This window comes from Ahaetulla prasina, chromosome 7 (genome assembly GCF_028640845.1).
Source record: "Ahaetulla prasina isolate Xishuangbanna chromosome 7, ASM2864084v1, whole genome shotgun sequence".
Taxonomy (NCBI): Eukaryota; Metazoa; Chordata; class Lepidosauria; order Squamata; family Colubridae; genus Ahaetulla; species Ahaetulla prasina.
In genome coordinates this window covers 48,044,762-48,071,207 of record NC_080545.1, presented here as the reverse complement: position 1 = coordinate 48,071,207, position 26,446 = coordinate 48,044,762, and the positions used below count along the sequence as shown (strand labels likewise).

General features: G+C 36.0%; 1 protein-coding gene across 1 annotated transcript in view; it reads left to right on the top strand.

The window, feature by feature from the left end:
- The window catches only part of GRIP1 (glutamate receptor interacting protein 1), a 409,502-nt gene that overhangs the window by 237,600 nt on the left and 145,456 nt on the right, over window positions 1-26,446 (top strand). The window contains exon 2 of the mRNA XM_058189644.1: window positions 18,095-18,175. Coding sequence (XP_058045627.1) covers window positions 18,095-18,175 — 81 coding nt within the window. The remainder of the gene's footprint in view (window positions 1-18,094; window positions 18,176-26,446) is intronic.

Below are 26,446 nucleotides of genomic sequence, written 5' to 3'. Positions count from 1 at the left end.
GAACATTGTTTGGATTGAGTTTGACCCTGTGACTCCCGATGACATGGACAGGATACTGGGGAGGTTGAATGCCACCACATATTTATTGGACCCGTATCCCTCCTGGTTGGTACTGGCCACCCAGGAGGTTACACGAGGCTGGCTCCAGGGAATTACCAGCGCTTCTCTGAGGGAGGGAGTCTTCCCAGCCGCCTTGAAAGAGGCAGTGGTGAGGCCCCTCCTTAAGAAGCCTTCCCTGGACCCAGCTATTTTGGCTAATTATCGTCCGGTCTCCAATCTTCACTTTTTGGCGAAGGTTGTGGAGAGTGTGGTGGCTTGACAACTCCCCCAGTACCTGGAGGAAACTGTTTATCTAGACCTGTGCCAGTCCGACTTCAGGCCTGGGTACAGCACAGAGACAGCTTTGGTCGTGTTGGTTGATGATCTCTGGAGGGCACGGGACAGAGGTTGTTCCTCTGTTCTTGTCCTGTTAGATCTGTCAGCGACGTTCGATACCATCGACCATGGTATCTTGCTGCGGCGGTTGGAGGGTTTGGGAGTGGGAGGCACCGTTTTACGGTGGTTCTCCTCCTACCTCTCCGACCGCTCACAGACGGTGTTGACAGGGGGGCAGAGATCGACCCCTAGGCAACTCACTTGTGGGGTGCCGCAGGGGTCGATTCTCTCACCCCTCCTGTTCAACATTTATATGAAGCCGCTGGGAGAGATCATCCGTGGTTTCGGGGTGAGCTGTCAGCTGTATGCTGACGATACTCAACTGTACATCTCCACCCCGAACCACCCCAACGAAGCCATCGATGTGATGACTCGGTGTCTTGAGGCCGTTCGGGTCTGGATGGGATGAACAGGCTCCGACTCAACCCATCCAAGATGGAGTGGCTGTGAATGCCGGCGTCCCGGCACAGTCAGTTTACTCCATTGCTGACTGTGGGGGGCGAATCGTTAGCCCCCATGGAATCGTTGCGCAATTTAGGCGTTCTCCTGGATGCACGGCTGTCTTTAGAAGACCATTTGATAGCCGTCACCAGGGGAGCTTTTCATCAGGTTCGCCTGATTCGCCAATTGCGCCCTTTCCTGGACTGGGACTCGTTATGCACAGTCACTCGTGCCCTCGTCACTTCCCGTCTGGATTACTGCAATGCTCTTTACATGGGGCTCCCCTTGAGGAGCACCCGGAGGCTCCAACTGGTACAGAATGCGGCCGCACGGGGGGTTGAGGGAGCCCCCCATAGCTCCCATGTAACACCTCTCCTGCGCAGGCTGCATTGGTTGCCGGTGGTCTTCCGGGTGCGCTTCAAGGTGTTGGTTATCACCTTTAAAGCGTGCCATGGCATTGGACCGGGATATTTACGGGACCGCCTGCTGCTGACAGTTACCTCTCATTGTCTGGTACATCCAGTGCGCGCTCACAGGGAGGGCCTTCTTAGGGTGCCGTCGGCTAGGCAATGTCGGCTGGCGGCCCCCAGGGGAAGAGCGTTCTCTGTCGGGGCTCCGGCTCTATGGAATGAGCTGCCGGTGGGACTCCGTCTCCTCCCTGATCTCCGGACCTTTAAACGCGAGCTCAAGACTTTCTTTTTTCACCAAGCGGGGCTGGCCTGATTGATTTTAGTATGGGGGTTTTAGTGGGTTTTAATAGAGTTTTAATAGGGTTTTAGTTTTTGATAAAATTTAAGCTAATATTTTAAGTATACAGCGGTCGAATCAGATTTTTAAATTTGTTATAGTATTTTAATTTGTTTAGGATTTCTGTCGTTTTATTGGCTGTACACCGCCCTGAGTCTTCGGAGAAGGGCGGTATAAATAAATAAATAAATAAATAAATAAATAAATAAATAAATAAATAAATAAATAAATAAATAAATAAATAAATAAATCTTGCAATGCTGGCGCAGATAATATGAAAGGGCTCTCAAATAACCATGCTGGGCTTTTGAAATGTCCCTCAGAAACGTTTTGCAGTGCTCCTTGCTCATCCCTGATTCTTTTAGCTATTATTTGCCCTTTTAAACATATTTTAAGAAATGTTAACAAGTCTATTGTATATCATTATAGACTGATCACTTGTCTGTTGAAATTTATTTTTTAAATAGATATGGATTGCTCTCTCTTCAATATAGCCCATGTATTATCTTCTTCTTTGGCTTTTTCATTCTGCAGAAATTCCACTATGCATTATGTAGTTTACAATTGTTAACGTGTATGCTAGCACAGTTATAAACATTTCCCATCTCTATTTCTTTGGAAGAAGTCTAGAAAAACCATATATACATTCAATTTATATTTATATGAGTTAATGTAACTAACTTTGGGTAGAATTGATTATGATTTGTGGGAGAGAGACACGAGTTTGTGCTCAAACTCAAGAAGTAAAATATGCTGAACTGGATCTGATATTTACAGACTTTTTGATTACTGAGTAATCAGCTGTGTGATAATCGTAATAAAGTCTATAATAGAGATTATCAGCTGTGTGATAAACATAAAAATAAAATCTATGATAGAGATTTTTAAAACCCTCATCTTGGCTAGCAGTAAAAGATTTACCAATCTTGAAGTTTGAACTAAAATCTCAAGCAGTCTTCCTCTTTCCACTGATCAGAATGAATTGTGAGAACTCTAGGACTAAGAGAAGTTTATGTTTTATTTTTATAAGTGTGAATTGTAGGACAATTGGAATATTCATTTTATCTATACAAGAAGGCTCAGTAATCAAAGATGGAAACTATTGATCCATAAATAGTTCTATTTTCTAACTACCAGTATTAAGTGTTTTGCCCAGAGTTAATATTTTAAGATAGAAAATAAGAGTAAGAATAAAAGAAATGTTTTAAGCTGTATATGAATGTAGTAGAAGCAAGTTTGTAAAAAGGTAAAGGAGTCCCTTTACTCTGCTGGTTATTGCCGACTATAGGGGGTAGTGCTCATTTCTGTTTCAAACCCTCATCTTGGCTAGCCACTGAACCAAAGGCCACTGAACCAAAGCTGTCCAAAGACATTTCCATAGTCATGTGGCCAGCATGACATCATGGAGTGCTGTTACCTTCCCACCAAAGTGGTACCTATTTATCTACTCACATTTGCATGCTTTTGAACAGCTAGGTTGGCAGAAGCTGGGGCAAAGACAGGAACTCACCCCCTCATAAGGCACTCAGGTCTTGAAGCTCGGCTGCCGGCTTTCCAGCTGACAAGCCCAGCTTCTTAACCGCTGAGCCACCGCATCACCAAGAAGAAGCAAGGATGCTTTGCAAATACAAAGAGTATAAAGGGAAATACTAAGTATACAGTGAAAATCTAAATGTAGACTAGATTAAGCTGGCTTTGTTTTCTTCTTCTTTTCCCTCATATCTTTATTGCATTCTACATGTGGTTTTGAAGTCAACATCAAAACTTCAATTGATTCAGAATGCAAACTGAAAACAGGAGATCTAGCAATCTCCCCCTATGTTACTGTTGCTATAATAGTTGCTGGTTTGCTCCTGGCCTAATTCAAAGCCTTGGGACATTGTGCTACATAAAAATGTGCATAAATAAATAATTTCTTTTGCTTAATGTTCTTATTTTTTTAGCTTTGCACATTATTGCTCATCCCCAACACTGAACAATGAGATAAGCATGTATATATCTATGCAAGAAATAGATATGTGTTATCAGTGAACTAATTTTCTTAGTGAAGAAAGATGCTTCAAGTTACCATGAATTTTTCTTTTAAATGAAGCAAAGCTTAGTGAAGCCATGATAAGGACAGGCGTTTTATTATTAATGTAAAGAAAACACTGGAATTGCTGTCTTAAAGTTTAGTTTAGATGAGATTCATAGGACATGACAAATGCAAAGTGTCGCTCCCAAAGGTATAAATTCTTTCATATGGAAACATTCAGATGTTTGGAAGTAATTAAAATAAAATGTGTACTGTTGCCCAATTATGGATAGCATCAGAATTCTAAAATAGGAATCTGCAGCCAAATTTGTTTATTTTTCCATTTTTATACTCCACTTAAATCAAAAGACTAGATGGTTTACAACATTAAAATTACAAAAACAGTAATAGAAATAAATCATTAAAAAAGCAGTAATGATAAAATCAATCCTCTTCTAAGATCAACTGAAGAAAATTTTTATTTGAAATGTATTAAAATGCAGACAACATTTACATTCCAGTCCTGATATCTTTACATGTATCTGGTATTGCCTTATGGAAGCCAAAGGGACCAAGGGCTTCTCTTCAAAAGTGACTAAATAATACATATCACACCCAAGATTTCTACAAATGGTAGGACATTTAATTTCATACAATCTCTATGAAGATTCCTCATCTTGAGGAATCCATGAATTGTAACAGATCAAAATTTCATACATGCATTTTACAGTATGCTATTTTTGCATGAAGTGGGATTTATTTTCATACTAAAATATAATCTAATATGTGGGAAAGGTCAAGTGAAAAATACATAGAGTCTTGATTAAATGTCTTTGTATCAACATTACTTTCTCATACTTTTATTTTTTAACATTTAGATAATAACAGAACAGCATTTTAAATCATTTTTCTATTTGATGTAATCTAAATATGTTGAGGTAAGTAATTCCTATTTGAATTGAACAAGGCTTTCTCCTCAGCCTAGGTTGCAATCAGCTGCAGCGAAAGAGAGAGAGAGAGAGAGAGAGAGAGAATATATTAAGTATAAGAGATAGAAAACATATGACCACTGGTTAGAACAGGTAAGAAGCCCAATTTGCCTCCTCTTGTTATCAAATTTTGAAACAGAAATATCAGAGGGTATAAAAAATAAATATAAAGAAACTATAAAGTATTATTCTCTGCTTCCACTATTATTGGTATTTCAAATAATATGTTTGTGTGTGTATCATATATTTGAAATACAGTATATAATATTTTTTCACTTTTTATCTTGAACCAGCCCTTCTATTGGTTTAAATTGTAATGTCAGCTACATCTTTACATAGACTATATTGCCAGAAAAACAAATCACAAAATGCTCTAAAAAAGGGGAAACCGAATGTAATTCAGCCACCATATTGAGTTCCCTGCCTATGAAGATTAATTACAAGCACTGAAATGTTTTGTCATTTTTAAATTTTCAACACAAGTTATATAACAGTTGTGATCTGACCTATATCCAGTCATTAGTAATTTTCAAAGACTTCGTGGTTTTTTTTAATGTAACCTCCCTCAAATGTTTTGGATGACCAGGACAGGCTTTTTGGTGAAGCTTGATTTATAGGTATTGCTGGAGATAATTATCAAATGTAAACATTTGATAATTAATGTTATGTTAACTTTCACCTCAGAAAAAAGGAACGTAACCAGTTATATTCCAAAAAGTATGGGGTTTATTGATAACATGATGCTTATTGTATTTTATAATTATAACTTGTACTTTAAATTATCTGTAGTTTCTTATCTTCTTAATCTGCCAATATATGGAAAACCCACCAAATGGATCTAAGCAATATTATAGATGTATTTTCTCCCTTTTAGGGTATCATTAAGTGGAGCAGTATCAAATGGACCAGCCGCTTAATCTATCTAAATCCTCTTTAGAATGAAAGGGTCCAGAGATACATACAAAACGTTATTTATAGGTTAGCTTGAGTAGAGGGTAGCAGTATAACCCACCATACATCCTTCTTCTTATACTTACTTACTTATACATACGTACATATCAGTGGTGGGTTTCAAAATTTTTTACTACTGGTTCTGTGGGTGTGGCTTGGTGGGCGTGGCAGTGGAAGGATACTGCAAAATCCCCATTTCCTCCTGATCAGCTGGGACATGGAAGGCAGAGAATAGGTGGGGCACAGCCAGTAAGAATTTTTACTACCAGTTCTTCAAACTACTCAAAATTTCCACTACCGGTTCTCTAGAACTGGTCAGAATCTGCTGAAACCCACCTCTGATACATACCTACATACTTCTTGACGAATATACACCGAGAACATATGCACCAAGACAAATTCCTTGTGTGTCCAATCACACTTGGCCAATAAAGAATTCTATTCTATTTTATTCTCAGCTTAACTTCAGAAAAAGTGTTGCTGCTTATTTTAGAGTTCAGGACCAGAAAAAGGTTGGAGCAGGAAAGCTCAGAGTCATCTGCCATCTATGCCGTTTTCTTGTCCTGCCAGATTAAACAAGGAGGAAAGTTTCTCTCAGTGTATATGTGCATAGGGAGAAGGAAGAGAATGGTTAATTTTTCTCTAGCTGATCTCCACCACTAATTATGCATGCATATTGTTGCTGGTAACAGGAATTCTGACTCTCTTCTTTAAGTATCTTTCCATTATCACAGAGATTGCTGTAGAAGAGGAAACGCTTTGAAAGCAGAGTCTTAATAGCCTGACCTGCTTGACGATGTTTTTCTCCACAGCAGTGCAGAGTACCTATTGCAATTAGCCACAAAGATATTTTGATTGCATTTAAAAAAAAAACAAAGCAAAACGGGATCCTTTTATTTCTCAGAAAGCAAACTGAACTTTTGGCTGCCGTTGATCAGTTTTCAAGGCTATGGCTCAGAGTCAAATCATAGTGTAGCAAAAAGAGTTGCTACAACTTCTTTTCACTCAGACCATATATACAACGAATGAACGTATGTGATGGAGAAAGAAAGGTTTGGAGGGTGTGAATAAATACATAGGTATGACTTCCCAGTCATATTGGCAAATTTTTGTTGCAGGAAATATGCACACAATTTGATTAGGTGTTGGGGACTATTGTTACATGTTTCATCCTCAGTGCATATTAATCTTCCTGAATGCATGGTTTGAAAACGGCTGGAGTTTCAATTTAAATAAACTCTGACTATAAGTTACTTGGTAGAAATAATACCTAGGATTAGAATGCAAATAATGTGTATTACTTATTTTCAATTAGTTTATATTGATCACTAGATATTTATGGAATATAGCAGTGGCTGCACTTGGTCTAATTCGGTTGTTCTTGAAAAAGTTCTTGGGTAGGAAACCATCGAAAACTCCCCATCTGACAATTTGATCAAAATTCAAGAAACCAAACCAAGCCAAATGAAAAGGACATGTTGATATAGTTATCAGGTACTGAATTGGACATGCGGATTTTTTTTTTTCCCCTGTGGAGGAATTTGGAGTGTGATTTTAAAAGAAATGCTTCATTATTCCATATCTACCTAAAACCAGAGACTTGAATCATGGACAGAATAGACTTTAACATCTGAACTAAAGGACAATCCCATAAAATAGAAGTAGGCAATCTGGTATCTTCCAGACATTTTGGATTACACTATCCACTGGTAATCATAATTTGGAATGGTAATTTAGCAGTTAGCTATAAAAACATCTTTCCATTCAAAAGGTCATTAACACTGCCACATGGCTGAAAAGAACAATTCCATTAGGGCCTATTATATGTGCTTCATTCCATACTGAATACAGCTCAGTGAAAACTATTTGTGCATATTTTTGATCCAATGACTACAGCTTTCATTAATATGAAATGAATATTCACAAAAAGGCATTGTGAAGAATGTGGAAGAGCTATATTTGAATCATCCCTTTTTCCATATGCAACTCATTTTGGTGAATATTTTATTTATGTATTTGAAACTCACCTTTATTATTTTTACAATAACTCAAAGTGGTGAACATACATTCTCCTCCTCCTATTTTCCCCACAACAACAACCCTGTGAGCTGAGTTGGGCTGAGACAGAGTGACCAGCTTTCCTGTTTAAGGCACAGTCTCTTAATTTCTGGGCCAGCACTTTAACCACTACCCCAAGATGGCTCTCCTTTCAACATTTGATAAAAAATGCAAAAGAATATAGTGCCCAGATTCAATAGTAGCTGACATACAAAAATATTACTGTTCAAAAAGAATGCAGCTAAATGGAATTTGTGTCTGACATAAAATAAATTGCAAATTCTCTAGCTCATCTTCATTTACAGTAATGTACAAATATAATAACTTGCAGTCCAACTCCACCAGATTTTATATATGGCCTAGTTAACCATTAAAAGGAACCAGTGATGCTGGTTAAGTGTTGAACCTACATTAAAATCCACCCTTGACTATGGAAGCTTATTGGTTATTTGCTTTGGGTTTCTGCAAATTATGGAGTAATTCTACCTTGTACAAAGGATTTCTGAAAAGAAAGACCTTTCTCCTTTCTTCTTCATTCTATTCCTATATACAATTAATTGAAAAAGGTGCTGCTTTAATTCCATTTTACTCTGTCCTGGTGGGAACTTTTAATCAGTCTTGAAGTAACAACCAGATGTTTCTGCCCCTTCATAGAAGAAAAGCATTCTTGGACCAACACTCTTTATACTATACATTAATGATCTTTGTGACCATATCTCAAGTAATTGTGTTCTCTTTGCTGATGATGTCAAACTATTTAACATCACAGACAATACTTCTATCATTCAAAATGACCTTGATGACTGCTTGGTCTAAAAATTGGCAACTCCAAATTTCAACCAGCAAATGCTCAGTCTTACATATAGGAAAAAAGAACCCAAAAACTAAGTACATACTAGAGGGACATTACCTTACAGACAACCCCCATCCCGTTAAAGACCTTGGAGTTTTCATGTCAAATGATCTAAGTGCCAAAGCCCACTGCAACTACATAGCAAAAAAAGCTCTAAGAGTTGTAAACCTAATTTTGCGTAGCTTCTTTTCCAAAAACACCACACTACTAACCAGAGCATATAAAACATTTGCTAGACCAATTCTAGAATACAGCTCGCCTGTTTGGAACCCTCACCACATCTCTGACATCAATACAATTGAACGTGTCCAGAAATATTTTACAAGAAGAGTTCTCCATTCCTCTGTAAACAATAGAATACCCTATCCCACCAGACTCGAAATCCTAGACTTAGAAAACTTTGAACTCCGTCGCCTTCGACAAGACCTAAGCTTAACTCACAGAATCATCTATTGAATTGTCCTTCCTGTTAAAGACTACTTCAGCTTTAATTGCAATAATACTAGAGCAACTAATAGATTTAAACTTAATGTCAATTGCTTTAATCTAGATTGCAGAAAATATGACTTCTGTAACAGAATCATCAGTGCTTGGAATACTTTACCTGACTCTGTGGTCTCTTCCCATAATCCTAAAAGTTTTATCCAAAAACTTTCTACTATTGACCTCACCCCATTCCTAAGAGGACCATAAGGGGCGTGCATAAGTGCACAAACGTGCCTACCGTTCCTGTCCTATTGTTTTTCTTTTCTTCTTCCTATATATATGCTTATACCTCCTTATATTTACTCATATATGTTTATATACTATATAATCTTTTTGTATGATACCTACATATATTGTTGTGACAAAATAAATAAATAAATAAATAACATAAATAAATAAAACAAAATGTTTCATGGTACTATATTTCACGTCCCAATTGTTCTCAGAAAAGAGAACAAATCTTGCTCTGAATCTTTGTACACTAATCACTTTACTTTAATTAACATTTATTTTTAGTTTCAACTGATTCCTGTTATAATTAACGAAACAATAAGCCCTATCGCTGAAAGCTAATTGAACATTTAGAAGATCTTCAAATGAAATATTGAGAAATCTATGACTAATTTGGCAAAATGTCAAGGAAGAGCTGAAGGCAGCCCTTAAAGTAATGTTTGGCACTTGACATTACTGTACAAGATACATCAGTAATTTCATAATAAAATTAATATCCTGTGCCACATTTAAATCTAAAATATATGGTAAACCTTTACAAAAATTAAAATTCTTGCTAAATTGTTAATTTGTCTTTCCAGTTTGGTGCCCTTTAGAGGTGCTAAACTTCCAGATGGGAATCCTGTAAGTTGTCTATAACATTATAGCTTTTAAAGAATTATTTCCTCCCAAAGTCCAACTGTTTCATTTTCTTTCTTTCCTTTTTCTTTTCCTTTCCTTTTCCTTCTCTTTTCTTTTCTCTTTTCTTCCTCTCTCCCTGCAATAAAATTGACTTGGACATTAAAATATAGCAATATAGCAAGGTTGACACAGCCTTCCATCCTTTATAAGGTAGGTAAAATGAGGACCCAGATTGTTGGGGGCAATAAGTTGACTTTGTATATAAATATACAAATAGAATGAAGACTATTGCTAACATAGTGTAAGCCGCCCTGAGTCTTCGGAGAAGGGCGGGATATAAATGCAAATTAAAAAAAATAAAATTGAGGAACTGGAATCAACTTCATCTGCAGGACTATAAAGCAGGGTAGAGTCGCTGTTTGAAATGTGTTAGAAGCTACTAGTATTTTAATATTGGATTCTTTGAACCACTGAAACATAGGGTGACTTCATTCACAGTTTGCCCATGAACTCTCTGGCAAGTCTGAGTGAGAAAGGGCAGTTTATGTGCATAACAGATTGTTGACATTTTACAGGTTTATGAAGCAGATAATTCTGGCCATCTACATTATGCATCTGAATCAAAATGCTGTGTCTGTATGTTCTTTTTGTATTTTCTACAGTATGGTAGAGATGTTAAGGCAACTCATCACTGATTTTTGATACTTTAAACTTTTTTTCTTCCAAAAGCATTATTCACTTTTATTTCCTAGTCTGGTAATATTGATACAGGTATAATCTTAAAATCATCTTTAGCTCTTCGTATATAAATAGCTTTTCAACTTATATCATGGAAAAGTGTTATAATTTGTGTTTGGTATTTCATCCACTTCATAAAGCTAATATTTAGCTTTTTAATCTTTTCCACAGCAATTTGCATTGTTATGGCAAGAAATGTGTACTTTGATTAAGATACCATACTAAAGCTCCAGTGTAAAATGTGAAGTTACCACCACACCGTAACATATTTTTATGAATATTAGCACTAACACTGAATGAGCACTTGAATAAATATTCAGAAATTTACAGGCTGTAAAATTAGATAGCTGACAATGAGAACTGAAGAGGGGAAAATGTCTTGTATTGTCTTCATTAATATTATTATATAGAAGCAGCTTAATGCTGGCCTCTGGCTTACATACCACAAAACCCTCCTGCAAATCCCTGCCCAAATTTCACATAGTTCCTAAAGGCTAATTAAAAAATCCTGGCTCAGTGAGATGCCAGCATGCATGGTAGATTGCAGGATTAATCCATGTTGGTTGCTGCCTTTTTGTGAAAGAATTAGAGAATGGAATCTTTATTAGGCACAAGTTGTTTGATAGCACAGTCTTAAGAAAGTTTGCTCAGAAATAAAATATTCCCTGATAAGCAGATGTTAGATCTTATGTAAGATTAAGAAAATATCCTGGGATCATGCCTATAAATATAATATCATTCCTAAATTACAGAAAACTCTTTTCTAAAACCCAGAAAGTTGGTATATGATACATAAAGTTGCAAGCTGCACTGGTTGCCAGTTTGCTTCTTGTTCTATTCATAGTGTTGATCACTACTATAAAGCTTTTCTTGGATCTTATAGTATGTGGGAATGACCTTGGAAGATGGGGAGTGGGCAGAGTTATTTATTTATTTATTTTGTCACACAGTATATATAAGCATAAGCATGAAATAACTATACAATATATAAGCATATATATAAGCATGAGTATGTAATAACTATATTAATTGGATATAACAAAAGGAAACAATAGGACAGGAACGGTAGGCACGCTTGTGCTCTTATGTACACCCCTTACAAACCTCTTAGGAATGGGGTGAGGTCAATATAGACAGTTTTTGGTTGAAGCTTTGGGGATTTTGGGAAGAGACCACAGAGTCAGGTAGAGTATTCCAAATATTAACAACTCTGTTACTGAAGTCATATTTTCTGCAATCAAGATTGGAGCGGTTAACATTAAGCTTAAATCTATTGTGTGCTCGTGTATTGTTGCAATTGAAGCTGAAGTAGTCTTCAACAGGAAGGACATTGTAATGGATGATTCTATGAGTTAAACTCAGGTCATGTCGAAGGCGGCATAGCTCTAAATTTTCTAAACCCAGGATTTCAAGTCTGGTGGTATTTTGTTGTATTCAGAGGAGTGGAGAACTCTTCTTGTAAAATATTTCTGGACATGTTCAATTGTATTGATGTCAGAAATGTGGTATGGGTTCCAGACAGTTGAGTTGTATTCAAGAATTGGTCTAGCAAATGTTTTATATGCTCTGGTTAGTAGTATAGTGTTTTTGGAGAAGAAGCTACGCAAGGTTAGGTTTACAACTCTTAAAGCCTTTTTGGCGATGTAGTTGCAGTGGGCTTTGGCACTTAGATCATTTGATATGAAAACTCCAAGGTCTTTAAAGGCTGGGGGTCATCTGTAAGGTAATGTACATCAAGCATGTACTTAGTGTTTAGGTTCTTTTTTCCAATATGTAAGACTGAGCATTTGCTGGTTGAGATTTGGAGTTGCCAAGTTTTAGACCATTCAGATACAAAGTCAAGGTCTTTTTGAAGGGTAGCTTTATTGTTGGTGGTGTTAAATAGTTTGACACTGTCAGCAAAGAGAACACAATTACTTGTAATATGGTCACAGAGATCATTAATGTATAATATAAAGAGTGTTGGTCCAAGAACGCTGTCTTGGGGAACGCCATTTTTAACAGGAACAGGATTTGATATAGCATTGCCAATTTTGACCACTTGTTGTCTATTTGACAGGAAAGCTGTTATCCAATTGTGGAGGGGTCCTGAGATGCCGTAGGATTTTAGTTTTAGGAGAAGTTTATCATGTACTACTAAGTCAAAAGCTTTACAGAAGTCTATGTAGATTGCATCTATTGATTTGTCTTGATCAAGATTTGTAGTCCATATGTTTTTGCAGTGGAGAAGTTGTAAGTTACATGATAATTTTTTTCTGAAACCAGATTGTTTATTAGAGAGTAGGTTGTTTGTTTCTAGGTGGAGGGTAATGGATTGGTTGATGATAGATTCCATTACTTTGCAGGTGATGCAACATAGAGAGATTGGTTCTGTAATTTTCAACTAGGCTTGGGTCTCCTTTTTTGAAGACAGGGATGACCATGGCTAGTGACCAAAGTTTGGGAAGGGAACTGGTAGTGAAAGCTTTTTCAAAGATTATGCTTAGGGGTTCTGCTATATTAGTGGAAAACTTTTTTAAGAAGTATGCACATAGTCCATCAGGCCCAATAGATAGGGATGGTTTCAGTTTGCGAAGAGCTTTTTCAACATTATCTTCTGTGAAATCTATTTGTGTTAGGTCGTTGTACTTATTGTTGGTACAATAGGGGAATGTCAGGTATGAGCCATTACTGTTAACAAAGACTGAGCCAAAGAATGTGTTAAAGATGTTTGCTTTAGCTATTTCATCATTATATTCTTTGCCATTAGATTCTTTTAGTAGTGGGATGGATCTCGAGTCTTTAAGTTTGTTGCTTACAAATTATAAAAAGATGATTGGAATTTGTGCGCAGAAGGTGGTTCTTCTTGCTTGGTGTGGTAATTGGTGCATTCATTTTTATTTGGTTGCCTATATTTCTGTAGCGGTTTTTGAAATTAGCTACGTAGCCCTTTTTGTTTCTTCTCCAAAGGGTTTTTTTTTTTGGATTGGAGCTTTTTTATTGATATGGGTAAACTTGCAAGATTGATGTCAGCCTTCCCAGATAGATCAGATAGGAAACACAACCAGATAGCTAATTCTACTTTACTGCAAGACTACAACAGCAGAATCTTGCAAGTCTGAAATTACAAATCTCCCTCCATCTCCTTTACAGTCTGAGAAGCTAGTGTTTCTTCTGAGCCTCTTTCTCTGCCCATTATGAAATGTCCCAAGATCATGTCCCTGTAGCATTACAATGGTAGGGGGCCTGGTTACTTGAGGAAATGCCTGTCTCCCATTGTATCTGCCCAGCTCATGCAATGTGAAAGGATTGGTATTCTCTTAGTTCTGTTGATTAAATAATGCCAGGTATCAGAAGCCTAGATACTTTTTATATACCCTCTGGAATGAGCTTCCCCTGAGATCTGACTATTCTCTCACCCTACTGGATTTTGGAGAGCCCTGAAGTTCTTTGTCTAGAACTTTGGCCAGAGTGATTGAAACCCCTTTTAGATTGTGTGATGTTTATTTTTGTTTTTTAAGTATGCATCTGACTTTGTTATTTTTGCCGTCTTTACTCTCCTTTTTGTTGTTGTTTTCATTATTTTTAATTTATAAACTGGGAATTGAACAGCATATAAATGTAATAAGTTATTATTGTATTACATATAGAAAGGCTTTAAAATAAAAAAATTAATAAAAATAGAATTACATTATTTTATCATTGTAATGTATATTTAAGTAGAAAAATAATAGTTCTGGGCTTTTGTTCCTTTTCTGTCTGCCAAATTTTTGCCCACCAGCAAGTTTTGTACGCCAATTGATTATGTCCACTTATTTCATCTGTCTCGCGGTCTCTTTCCCACCAAATGGATTAGGGTTATCGATCATTGTTTGATAGTTACCTCTGTAAATTTATGTACCCATACCATAATCACAAGATTATTGCACAAATCAATTGCATCCTTCGTAGGCAAACATTTTTTGGCCATGATATTTTAAAATTAATGCCAGGCAAAAAAGGCACATGAGGTTCATTTTTTCTCAAATCATAATATAATCAGGCTTAGGGTTTAGACAACAGATAGGTACCCTTATCTTACAGCTCTTGCATGGTTTATCCAGTAGAAATACTAATTATAAAAACTTTATATTGAATAAACAGCCTTTTACAATCTCTCTGCAGTATATTGTGTGTGAGAGTGTATGTACAACATTCAATCTTATTACTTTGTCAATAATTAAAAGTCTATCTGGAGCTGCTAAATGAAATGTACTCTAAAGAGTTGGGGACTATTTTTCAAAGAAACAATTAAGCACAGAATCATTGTTACACAGACCTAACTACTGTATCTTAGGAATGACAGCCAGGTTTTAAAACAATAGCTATTGTATACAGGTAGTCCTCAATTTACGACCAGAATCGAATTCTTTCACTTAGCAATTTCTGTTGCTAAGTGAAAGAATTGTTAAGTGAGTTTTGCCCCATTTTATGACTTTTCTGGACACAGTGGTTAAATGAATCACTGCAGTTTTTAAGTGAATCTGCTTCCCCGTTGTCAGTTCTCAGAAGTTGATCACATGACCCCGGGACACTGCAACTATCATAAACATGAGTCAAGCATCTGAATTTTGATCATGAGACCATGGGGACGCTGCAATGGATGTGAGAAAAATGGTCATAAGTCCCTTTTTTCAGTGCCATTGTAACTTTGAACCGTCACTAAAAAAACTGTTTTAAATCAAGGACTACCTATACTTGGTCTTCAACGGAAACTACTTTTATTAGTCATACCTTTGTTTCAGATTATATAAATCTTTTTGTATTTTATTTTTATTAATCTATTTCTTTGAGTAAGGTGGAACAGTACAATACTAGGACTGGTTGCTACAGTTGAAGTTTAAAGGCGGATGTAAAAAATACACACAATAAGCACAAACGCAGAGACACTGCCTCTGAGAGCTTCAGACTACTGAAAGCTTTCAGGAAATAATGCAGAACTATGGAAGATGCTCAGTCAATATTGTTAAATATGCATGAAGGCAGCATGGTGATAATGTAGCTAAATATAATGTTGCAGGGCCACCAGCAGTTGGAAGTTTTTGAAAAACGTGCTGCTCAATTAATGTATTTCCACAGTCATTTTATTTTCAGTAGCCAAAGATGCAAACATCTGCAAAATAATGTCTGTGTGCTTACGTGCATTGGTCTCAATAAAATGCTTTCATTTCTTAGTTTATTTTCTGTTTCTAATACTGACAGCTACATCAGTGCAATGAAAACTCTCAGCCCTTGAAAAAATAGAAAACATTGCAAAGAGTGGCATATTTTGTACTATTATGATTGCCTTTCTTGCAGTAATCAGTGATATGACCAAAACAAAGAAGTTTTGTCTGAAGAATTTGCACTAGATACCACGATTCCCCTAGCACACAATTAGGCTATCCTGAGAATTCAAGACAATGGAAAGAATAGAGAAAGAGAAGAAAATGAATGTTGTATATTTGCTAGGACTAAAGACACATATAAATTAACAGAACTTATTAAGTGACAATTCCTCTACTTCTAATTCCACCAATGACTTCCATTACCTATCTGCTTTGATAAGGATATGTCAAAATTCACACACACACACATACACACATACACACACACACACCTTGTTTAACGATGGTTCAAAATTATGAAAAAGTTCATTTTAAAAAAATCTTTGCAACCAATTCTTCCATTTGCTACTAGCATAGAATCTGATGGTAATGTGATTACTATTCCGGTGCTTCACAATTGGCTTCCAACAAGCATTGTCTTTCCAACAAGGCAGAGCACAGAAGTAAAATAACAAGTTGTGTCTCAATGACTACGATGACTTGATTAATAATTGTATGAGAAGTGATGTTATATATCCATTGTCGTCTCATGATTTTTAACTTAGCGATCACAGGGCTTAGCAATGGAGTTGCCAGTCCCAACTGTGGTTGCTAAGTGACATCTATACATATATCAGACATGATGTAGTATCACTAATAAAACATTACACTTTTGGTGTGTGTTGCTATAGGAGATGACCCAACCAAAGGAAGGATCAAACATGTCATCAGTTTGAGTCCTTTCACTCCCACAAGAGATCTAAGTCCAGCCCACCTTGAATTCTGTTGACTCTTACCTGCCACCAATTTGCTTTGACCAACTTGCATTAGTAGTGAGAATATAGGTTTATTGTATGCTAATACCCTCTACAACAAGGGTGTCAAACTCAATTTCATTGGGGGGTCACATCAGGATTGTGTTTGACCTCCAGGGGCTGGAGTGGGCATGGCCAGCTCAATGTCACTCATGTCGGGGGTGCCTGTGGTGGCCTGAGTGCTCTGCCAGTGAAAACAGCTCCTGAGCTCTATTTTCGGCTGCCATGGCCTCCTGCAACCCTCTGCCAGCGAAATGGAGCTTGGGAGTCCAGTTTTGCTGGCAGAAATACCACGGGCCGGTCCTTCACTGTTTCCACAGTGGCCCATGGGCCAGATTTAAGTACCTCATGGGCCAGATCTGGGCCCTGGGCCTTGAGTTTAACACCCCTGCTCTACAAGAATCTGCTTGAAGAGAATTATTCATTTGAACTGCCTGGACTCCTGTTTTTCTGCACTTCACAATTGTACTGCAGTAGAGAAAGATTCACTTGAGGCAAAACTCTAGGTGCATCATGTGATCAATTGTACATAATTCACTACAAAGGCAATGTCACTGTTTCAGATCAATGAACTTGTGCCAGTTGCTCAAAAAGACAGGTAACAGGACCCAGCCATGGTATTTTTCTGGGATGTGAAAAAGGTCACTCCCATTGCTATGATAATGAGTAATCAAATGCAGATCCTTCCTACTATATGACATACTGATATGTTCATTTAGTAAGAAGGCTCATTCTAGGATGACCTTAAGGAGCTATCCTCTGCAGGTGGAGGGTATTTTCCCATCTTAACTAAAGGATGCCCTTTTGCAGTAGTAGTAATGAATTATTTATTCATGACTTTATGTATTCTCCTATTCTTGTGTAATTTTGTATGGAGATTGCTTTGAAGTCTTGACATCTCTTGGCCAAGGGCCCAGTTGCAGATATCTAATCATTTTGGCTCCTTGTAAGAGGAGAAATCTCTTCCATAAGAATGGGGAGCAAAAGTGATAAATGGATACAGGCTCTATAATAATTAAGCTAATTTCCATAATGGTTTTGCTACTTTGAAGTAATTTTCAAACGAATCCCAAGGTTTAAAGCAGTAAAGGGAAAAGTTACATTTCCAAGGGTTTTTTAATTTTTAAAATAAATATATTCCTATTATTGTTATTTGTAGCATCTTGTTATAAGATCTGAAATAATATTATTCTCTGAGATTCTTACTCATTTTTCTTAAAGCACCTAAATATGCAAACCTTCTGTGTAAATATTTTATAGTATGTGAAAAGCTGCTTGAGAATCAGATTAAAATTAAGTCTTCTGTTAACATTCAACATTTTTTTTCTTTCTTGTCCTATGGAGCAACAATATAATACATATGCCCAATGTCAGTGTTTTCTTTGTTTCAGATGACAGTCCATATACTAAATCTGCAAACCAGTCAAAGCCACCCGATGGAGCACTAGCTATAAGAAGACAGAGTATTCCAGGTATACCACTATATATACTACTAAAATTTCCATGTCTGTTTGATTTTTTTGTAACTTTCAAATGGGTGAAATGGTGTATCACAGAGCAACAATTTTGGAATCAATGTACTCAAATAAAATAACTTAAAGAATGGGTCCAAAATCTGCCACCCATGACACCTGGAGGATTGAAATTTGGTAAAGTTGTGCTGCTTTAGTGGCGCTGCACCACTACAGTCAGACATGGTTATATGATTGTCATTTTTAACACTCCCTGCCAGCTTTTTACAAGAAAAGTCATTGTGGAAACCATGGGGAGCAATCTCAGGGCATCCTATCTCTATTATCTTTTACCCAAATTGGTGTTTGCCATTTGAACTGATCTATTGAAAAGTAAGATTCTAATCTGAAGTTTAAAGATGGGGTTCTTATTAAATGTTCTAAGTAGTGATAAGGTTGTTATATTTTTTGTACTGAATTGCATAGTTAGCTACTTTGAATCATGTTTGTGTGTGAGTATGTGTTTAAAACTGGGTTTTAAATATATAAATGGCAAGTGAATGTTTCTGGACTTACAGTAATCAGGATCATAGCAACATTTACATTAAAGAAAATTAATACATGGAGAATTTTAGTTGATTAGAATCCAGTGAAAATAGAGTTAAAATAGAGAAAAACAAGTAAAAACAGAGGATAAAGTTTCACATGATTCAGTCGCATCGTGTATATCTTTTGGTTTCACACACAAAAAATAAAAAAACAGAAAGCTAATGAATGTTACAGAGCTATAAAAATCAATGGAAATAATAGAACCTGAAGGCACCATCAAATGAAATCGATGGACATGAAGTTTAAAAGAGAGAAGGGCATGTAATTTAATTGTGGACTTCATTGACTGAGATTGTTTTCATTTTGAATAGAATTTGTCAGAAGAATTTTATCCAACCGTCAATGAATATTAACACTTAAAGCATTACATATTTAGAAGTTCTCATTATTTAAACTGCTGGTCTGAATTAAATTGGGAGATGATACTGGAATTTTTGTTCCATTTGTAACTATTTTGCCTGACATAATTATGTCTACTTTTTTGAAAATTTAATCTCATCGCCTTGTATAAAATGTGATAATAATAGAAATATCCTGTTATTTCTCATGAATATAATATAATATAATCTATTATTAGAGTGTTTTTTAAAAAAATTAAATATTCTATGAGAAATACATCAAGATGTCACTTTTACAAATCTGATTTCTAAGAAAACTATACAGTGCTGACTTCTTCAAGTAATGCATATGAGACAAGCTTCTTTCCTACCATCTGTGTTTGAAGGTTTATTATGACACTGGAATATATTATGGGGTTTGTGTGTGTGTGTGCCCTCAAGACAGTGTTGACTCCTGGCAACTATTTGGACAAGTCCCTGCCATTTTCTTGGGGTTTGCAATGCTTCCTAAGGCTAAGAGAGACAGCCTGGCCCAAGTGCACCCAGTTGGCTTCATTCTTAACAAGGGAGTATAATTCATAGACAGTTTCCAGCTTGATGCCGTAACCAATATACCAAGTTAGCTTTCTAAACTATATTTTGTAATCCTTCATTATTTGCAGAATAAGAAAAAGGTTGTGCTGCTGCAAGCATAACAAAACATCTTTGGATAACTTAAAGTGGCATGAACTGGTAGGCCTGCCAAAATGATCAGTTTAATAATTCTTAATTGGACCTGGACAAAAAATGTGAATTAATTTATGGTTTGTATGTTAAAATCTATACTTTTTATTACATTTGCTTCAGGTTAAAAAAGATATTAAAAGTCCTCTTTGATTTTGATAATTTCAGGCTGCATGATTTCATTTTGGTTTGACTTGTACTCCAGAATCCACCAAATCAAATCTGAAATAAAATAAAATGTGGAACCAAATTTAAATTGATAGTTTGGGGGATAGTACTGATTTCTTAGTATAATTTATTTGCCAGATTAAAAATATAATGAAATATAATAAATATGATGTACAGATGCAGTTTGAATAATGATATACATCATAGAATCCAACCAAAAAACATCTTATGAATCTACATTAATAGCTTTTCAAAAGTATTTCTGAAGAATATTAATGAAAAAAAAAACCTATTAAGGCATATGAGATAGAACTGTTTCTAACATGAAAGTTCACTCTACTGTTAAAACTCTATTTAAAACTGAAATAGTTTCCAGAAATTAATTATCTGATCCTGACCTTGCTTTAAATTATTCCTTGATTTTTTTTATAAGAAGATTGTTGTTTTCACCTGTTAACATCCCATTTATCACATCAGGGACTGTTAAATCAAATTATGTACAACAGCCTTCCCCAACCCAAAGACACACACATGTATTAGAACTACAACTCCTAAGCATTTCCAGTCATTGGTCATATTCTCTATGGTTTCCAAAAATGTATAGTTCCATATATTTGGAGATTATTGAGTTGGAAAAAGCAGTTGTATTATATCAGAATTTCAGCTGAAACATTTGTAGACATAATTCCTTCTTCTTTATTATCTCGTTTATTTTAATGACAAAAATAATTCTATCTTAGACTAGACTACAGATTACAAATGCTTTAACATTATGTCTAAATACTTTAGACATAATGTTCAGTTAATTAAGAGTAATTAATAAACAATAACATTAAACGGCGAATAGCATAAAATAGTATCAAATGACAAATTAATACTGCATAATAGTACTAAATTGCAATAGCATTAAATAGCAAATTGGTCTGTTTTGTCAACCCATTTTATTCCTGTTCAATTTGCTAGATAGGTATATGTTTGATTTTTTAAAAAACCATTAGAATATAATTTAGACGAATGTCATCTCATTTCATATATCTCAATAGATCAGAGAAAACTGTTGACAGCACACAGTATGCGCTTGGTGTGTGTATGCGTGTGTGTGTGTGTGTGTGTAGGCAGTTTGATAATAATACTGAAACATGATTTCTTAAAGTACATATAAAGAAATACGTTGGAATTTCTAATAGAAATATATTGTTTCTTTAGATGAAATAATTGACATAAAAATGCCCCAAATAATATGCTTGCTGGCTGCTCTAAGAGCTATATCCACTTCACAAGACACAGTCTTTGCAATTTAGGTGCACTCTAGAAAGCAGAATCTTTTAAATATATTTCTCCTGCCCAAAGCTATATCCAGTACTGGAACTGCATTTGCTTTTGCTTTCCCTAGTCTCTTTATATGTAATTCCATCTGCTCCCATTCCTATTTTTGATGGGAAGAAGTGATAGATTGAAATGAAGTCTTTGGTGCTCTGTAAGCCTGGTTGTTTGCTTGCAGACATTTTTAATTACCCAACTAGGTAACATCATCAGTGCAATTATTTTAACCATTTATTTTCACCAAACAAAAGTGGGAAACAAAACAACCACTTCACAAGCACATGGCGCAACACAGGAGAACAAACTCATCAGGACAGGATTCAGCAGTCCATCTGCATCTGAAAGACAAAGGCCACTCATTTGAAGACAGCAAATTTTACATTCTGGACAGAGAGTACTACTGGTTTGAAAGAGGAGTCAAAGAGGCCATCTATATTAAAACTGATCAGGCCTCCCTCAATAAAGGAGGAGGGATATGGCACCACCTACTGTATCTCCTATTTATAACACATCCTTTCAGCAGTCCCCAGAAGGTTCCAGACCCGTTTGCACTCTGATTCAAGTGATTCTAAGATACTGACAAATCCTCAAGTGGTCTCAATGTCTCTCAGAATGCTAACAACCAGATGACTGCAAAGAACATAAATCCTTCCATTCTCTACTTGTCAGGTAGAACTGAAAAAGCTTCTTGGATTTTGGATGGCACGACAGCCCTTCATCATGAAGGGTGGCTTGGTCAAATTCCTCCCTTAGCTGTTATAAGGATCCACCGAAGGGTTCCATCAGAGTTTTTGGGAATCTGACCTGTTCCCATTCCTCCATCCATTCAGTCTTCCTAGCTTATGGGTTCCTCAAGCCACGGGTGCTAGGGAAGGGGAGTTCAACCTCTGCCGCTTTAGGCGCTCTTTTCCACCAATACTCATCCTTTTTCGTATCAGTCGCTGAGGCGGTTGTCTCAGACATCTCGGCTTTGATGGTCAAAGAGGGCTGCAATTGGGTTCTGACTGGGATTCTGGTTCCTAGTGGTCCCTGGGTGGGGGCAAGTTCTGCCTCCTTCTGGGTTGCCAGGAGGAAGCTTTCTTTGGATAGTCTGCCTTCTGCCATAGTAGCCTGAGTTTCTCTCCACGTACTCCAGGTGTCAGGGAGCAAATGGAGAGTCCAGGGCTCAGGAATCCCAGTCGTTTTGATTAGTTTTGAGACAGTTAGCTTGCTGTCAGGGTTCCAACCAATGCCCTAATTAAAACATGAATCTCAAGCCAAGGTTCAAAAGAAATCAGTTATTTATTAGGAGTGTCATGTTGGCACCATCCAAGTGAAGCCAACTGTGACCTCACTTAATTCGTACCTTGGCTCTGATCCTGTTTGCCCCTCACCCCCAAGGTGTGTCATCAACCACATTCCCCAATGAAGCAATTTCACAGGTTTTAGAAGTCACTCGCTCCAGCCACTGTGGATCTCCATGGAAATGGCCTTGACATTTGCCAGCTGGAATGTGCTTTGTTTTGACTGAAGTGCAAACTCCTTAATAACAGCTGCGAGGCTCAATTCCCCATCCCTCTGCCTATGGCAACTTGTGAGCAGGTCAGGAAGGCTTTGCAAGTTGACAGCATCTTTGTTCATTAAATATTACATTTATGCTCATCAATTTATTTCCTTCAAAAACTTCCTTTTTGCTTTCAGAATCCAATCTTCAATTTCATATTTCTACAAAAATGCCATAATGCCATAATATTCTTTCAATAAAAAAACACTGCTCTCACTGCTGCAGGAGAGCAAAAATCTGCAATCTCCCTTGCTCAATATTTTGCTCATTTTTATTTTTTGTACTCTGTTAATTGTAGATCAGCCAAACACTTTTCTAGCCATACTTATTCAGTTCCTTTTCTCTTTCTATATGCATTCTTGCTAACATTTCTTTTGAATAATAGAACAGTAGCAACATTCATTGCATTGCAGATTCAACTAGTTAGATAAGTGGCGCAAGGCATTTCATAAGCAAACTACATGCATATTTTAATATTTATGTGATTACTGTCTGTTCCTTCAGCATTACCATTTTTAAAATATTGCTATCGCATTTGTCTTATTTTTTAATATTTTATTCTTAGACAATAGCTTTTTTACAATTTGTTTAATTCCATTTCTGGAAATGGACATACATGACATATAACTATGATTGTCATACAAAAATTGAAGATACTCCTTCAGTTGCTTTGGCTTCAGTTGCATACCAAGTCTTATCACTTTCCTTTTTAATTCCATTCACTTTGGTCGATGTTAACCTTTTTAATCTACTTCCAAAACTATCAGTATTTACATCTGAATAGTTCTGCATTTTTTTCTGCAACTTTTAATAGTAACCGTTACTTTCTTCTTTGACTATATTCTTGCAACTGTTTTTTCTATATAAACATTATATAACACTTCTCATTTTTGCAGCATTTACTATATTAAATGCATTTTCCTCTCCTGTAACTCTTTCAGCTTAACTACTGCATCATGTATCCATTTTCATGATTTCCTTAGCATAATGTTGTGTCGCCTGCATGGTTATGGAATCCATCATCAACCAATCCATTACCTTACACTTAGAAATACACAACCTTCTCTCAAATAAACAATTTGGCTTCAGGAAAAAATTATCTTGCAATTTACAACTTCTCGACTGTAAAAACCTATGGACTACAAATCTTGACCTAGGTAAATCAATAGATGCAATATACATAGACTTCTGTAAAGCTTTTGACTCAGTAGTACATGATAAACTTCTCCTAAAATTAAAATCCTATGGCATTTCAGGACCCTTACACAACTGGATATCTGCTTTTCTGTCAAACAGACAACAAATAGTTAAAATTGGTAATGCTCTATCAAATCCTGTTCCTGTCAAGAGTGGTGTTCCTCAAGGCAGCGTTCTTGGACCTACTCTCTTTATAATATACATAAATGATCTTTGTAATCATATCTCAAGTAACTGTGTTCTCTTTGCTGATGATGTCAAACTTTTCAACACCACTGACAATACATCCACAATTCAAAAGGACCTTGATCATCTAACTGCTTGGTCTAAAATTTGGCAACTACAAATCTCAACCAGTAAATGCTCAGTCTTGCATATTGGAAGAAAGAACCCAATCACAAAGTACATGCTTGATGGACATTGCCTCAGATGACCCCCACCCTGTCAAAGACCTTGGAGTTTTTATATCTAACGATTTAAGTTCCAAAGCCCACTGCAACTATATAGCTAAGAAGGCTCTAAGAGTTGTTAACTTAATTTTACGTAGCTTCTTTTCAAAAAACACCACGCTACTGACCAGAGCATATAAAACATTTGTTAGGCCAATTCTTGATTACTGCTCTCCTGTCTGGAACCCATACCATATATCTGACATCAACACAGTTGAGCGTGTCCAAAGGTATTTTACGAGAAGAATTCTCCACTCCTCCGTAACTAATAAAATACCTTATTCCACCAGACTTGATATCTTGGGTCTAGAAAACTTGGAACTTCGTCGCCTTCGTCAAGATCTGGGTTTAGCATATAAAATCATCCGTTGTAATGTCCTTCCTGTCAATGACTTTTTTAGTTTCAATAACAATATCACAAGAGCTACTAACAGATTTAAACTCAATGTCAACCGCTCCAGTTTAGATTGCAGAAAACACGATTTCTGTAACAGAATTGTATATACTTGGAATGCATTACCTGACTCTGTGGTTTCTTCTCATAACCCCAAAGGCTTTACTCAAAAACTGTCCACGGTTGACCTCACCACTTTCCTAAGAGGACTCTAAGGGGCGTGCATAAGAGCACAAACGTGCCTACCATTCCTGTCCTACTGTTTCTTCCCCTATGTATATATATGTTTTTAGTACCTCGTTTCTCCTCATATATACGTTCATATATTATATAACCCTTTATTTATCCTTGTATATATATATTGTTATATTGTTATGACAAATAAATAAATAAATAAATAAATAAATAAATAAATAAATAAATAAATAAATAAATAAATAAATAAAAAATAATAATAATAATTCTACAGTCATTTAATACTTTGTAATATAATTCTTTTCATTCGGTTTCCAAATAACTTCTGTGTCTTCTTTCCATGTGTCTACTTTCCATTCATTTTTCGAGAAAGATATTTTCTAATACCTTTTTAAATAGACTTTATGCAATTGTTCTACTTCACTCTGTTCTTTCTATTTCTTTCATTTTCTTCCTTGTATATTTTTCCTGAGATCAACCCATTACAACTAATTAGTAGTCTGACTTATATTTAGAAGCTCTTATCACCCTTATATCCATTACTAATTTTTTCAGAGTTTATCATGAATAAGATAAATGATCTACTTTTTGATTAAGTTTTCCCCATATTTTGGGGAAAGTATTTTGGGTGTGTGTATACACATAAACATTTTCAAAACAGACCTTTTTCTAAGCAGAAACTGACTATGTACCATTCTTTTTTTTAAATCAATTGTTATTGATTTTTTTCCCTCGTACACACGCCCACATATTTTATGAACAGAGTATTGGCCATATCAAATCTTATACAACTTATCATATCCAAATACATTTTACTTAGTTACAGTTTCTGCCAAAATGTTCTTTTTCCATATTTTTAGTCATATCTTAATATTTCTCTGCTTGTTTATATAAACCACATCTTCTTTCGCCCTCAGGTTCTAATTTCTCCATTTTTGCTGATATATATTCTCTTTTATTATTTTTCAGATAATTCAGTTTTTATCCTGATATTACATACCATTCTTATTGACTGTTGCATCTCCCAATGTCCCAAATCACTTTTTACTGAGATGCTGCACTGGAAGGAAAGATACAACCAAACAACATAAATATTCTGTGATCTGCTTTGGACAAAAAAAGCAACACACACATTTTAATAATATTCTGTACTTTTTTCATATATCAGCTTATACAGTATTGAATTTTTTATAATAGTAATAGAACTATGGCAAGGAAAGTATTTATAATAAATCTTTGAGAAAGTACATGGTAGAATTTTATGTAACCCTTTGTAATTTTTTCAGAATTTCTGCAAATTAATTACATGCTATCCCTTTAAATCATCTTTAAAATGACATAACATTAATAAAG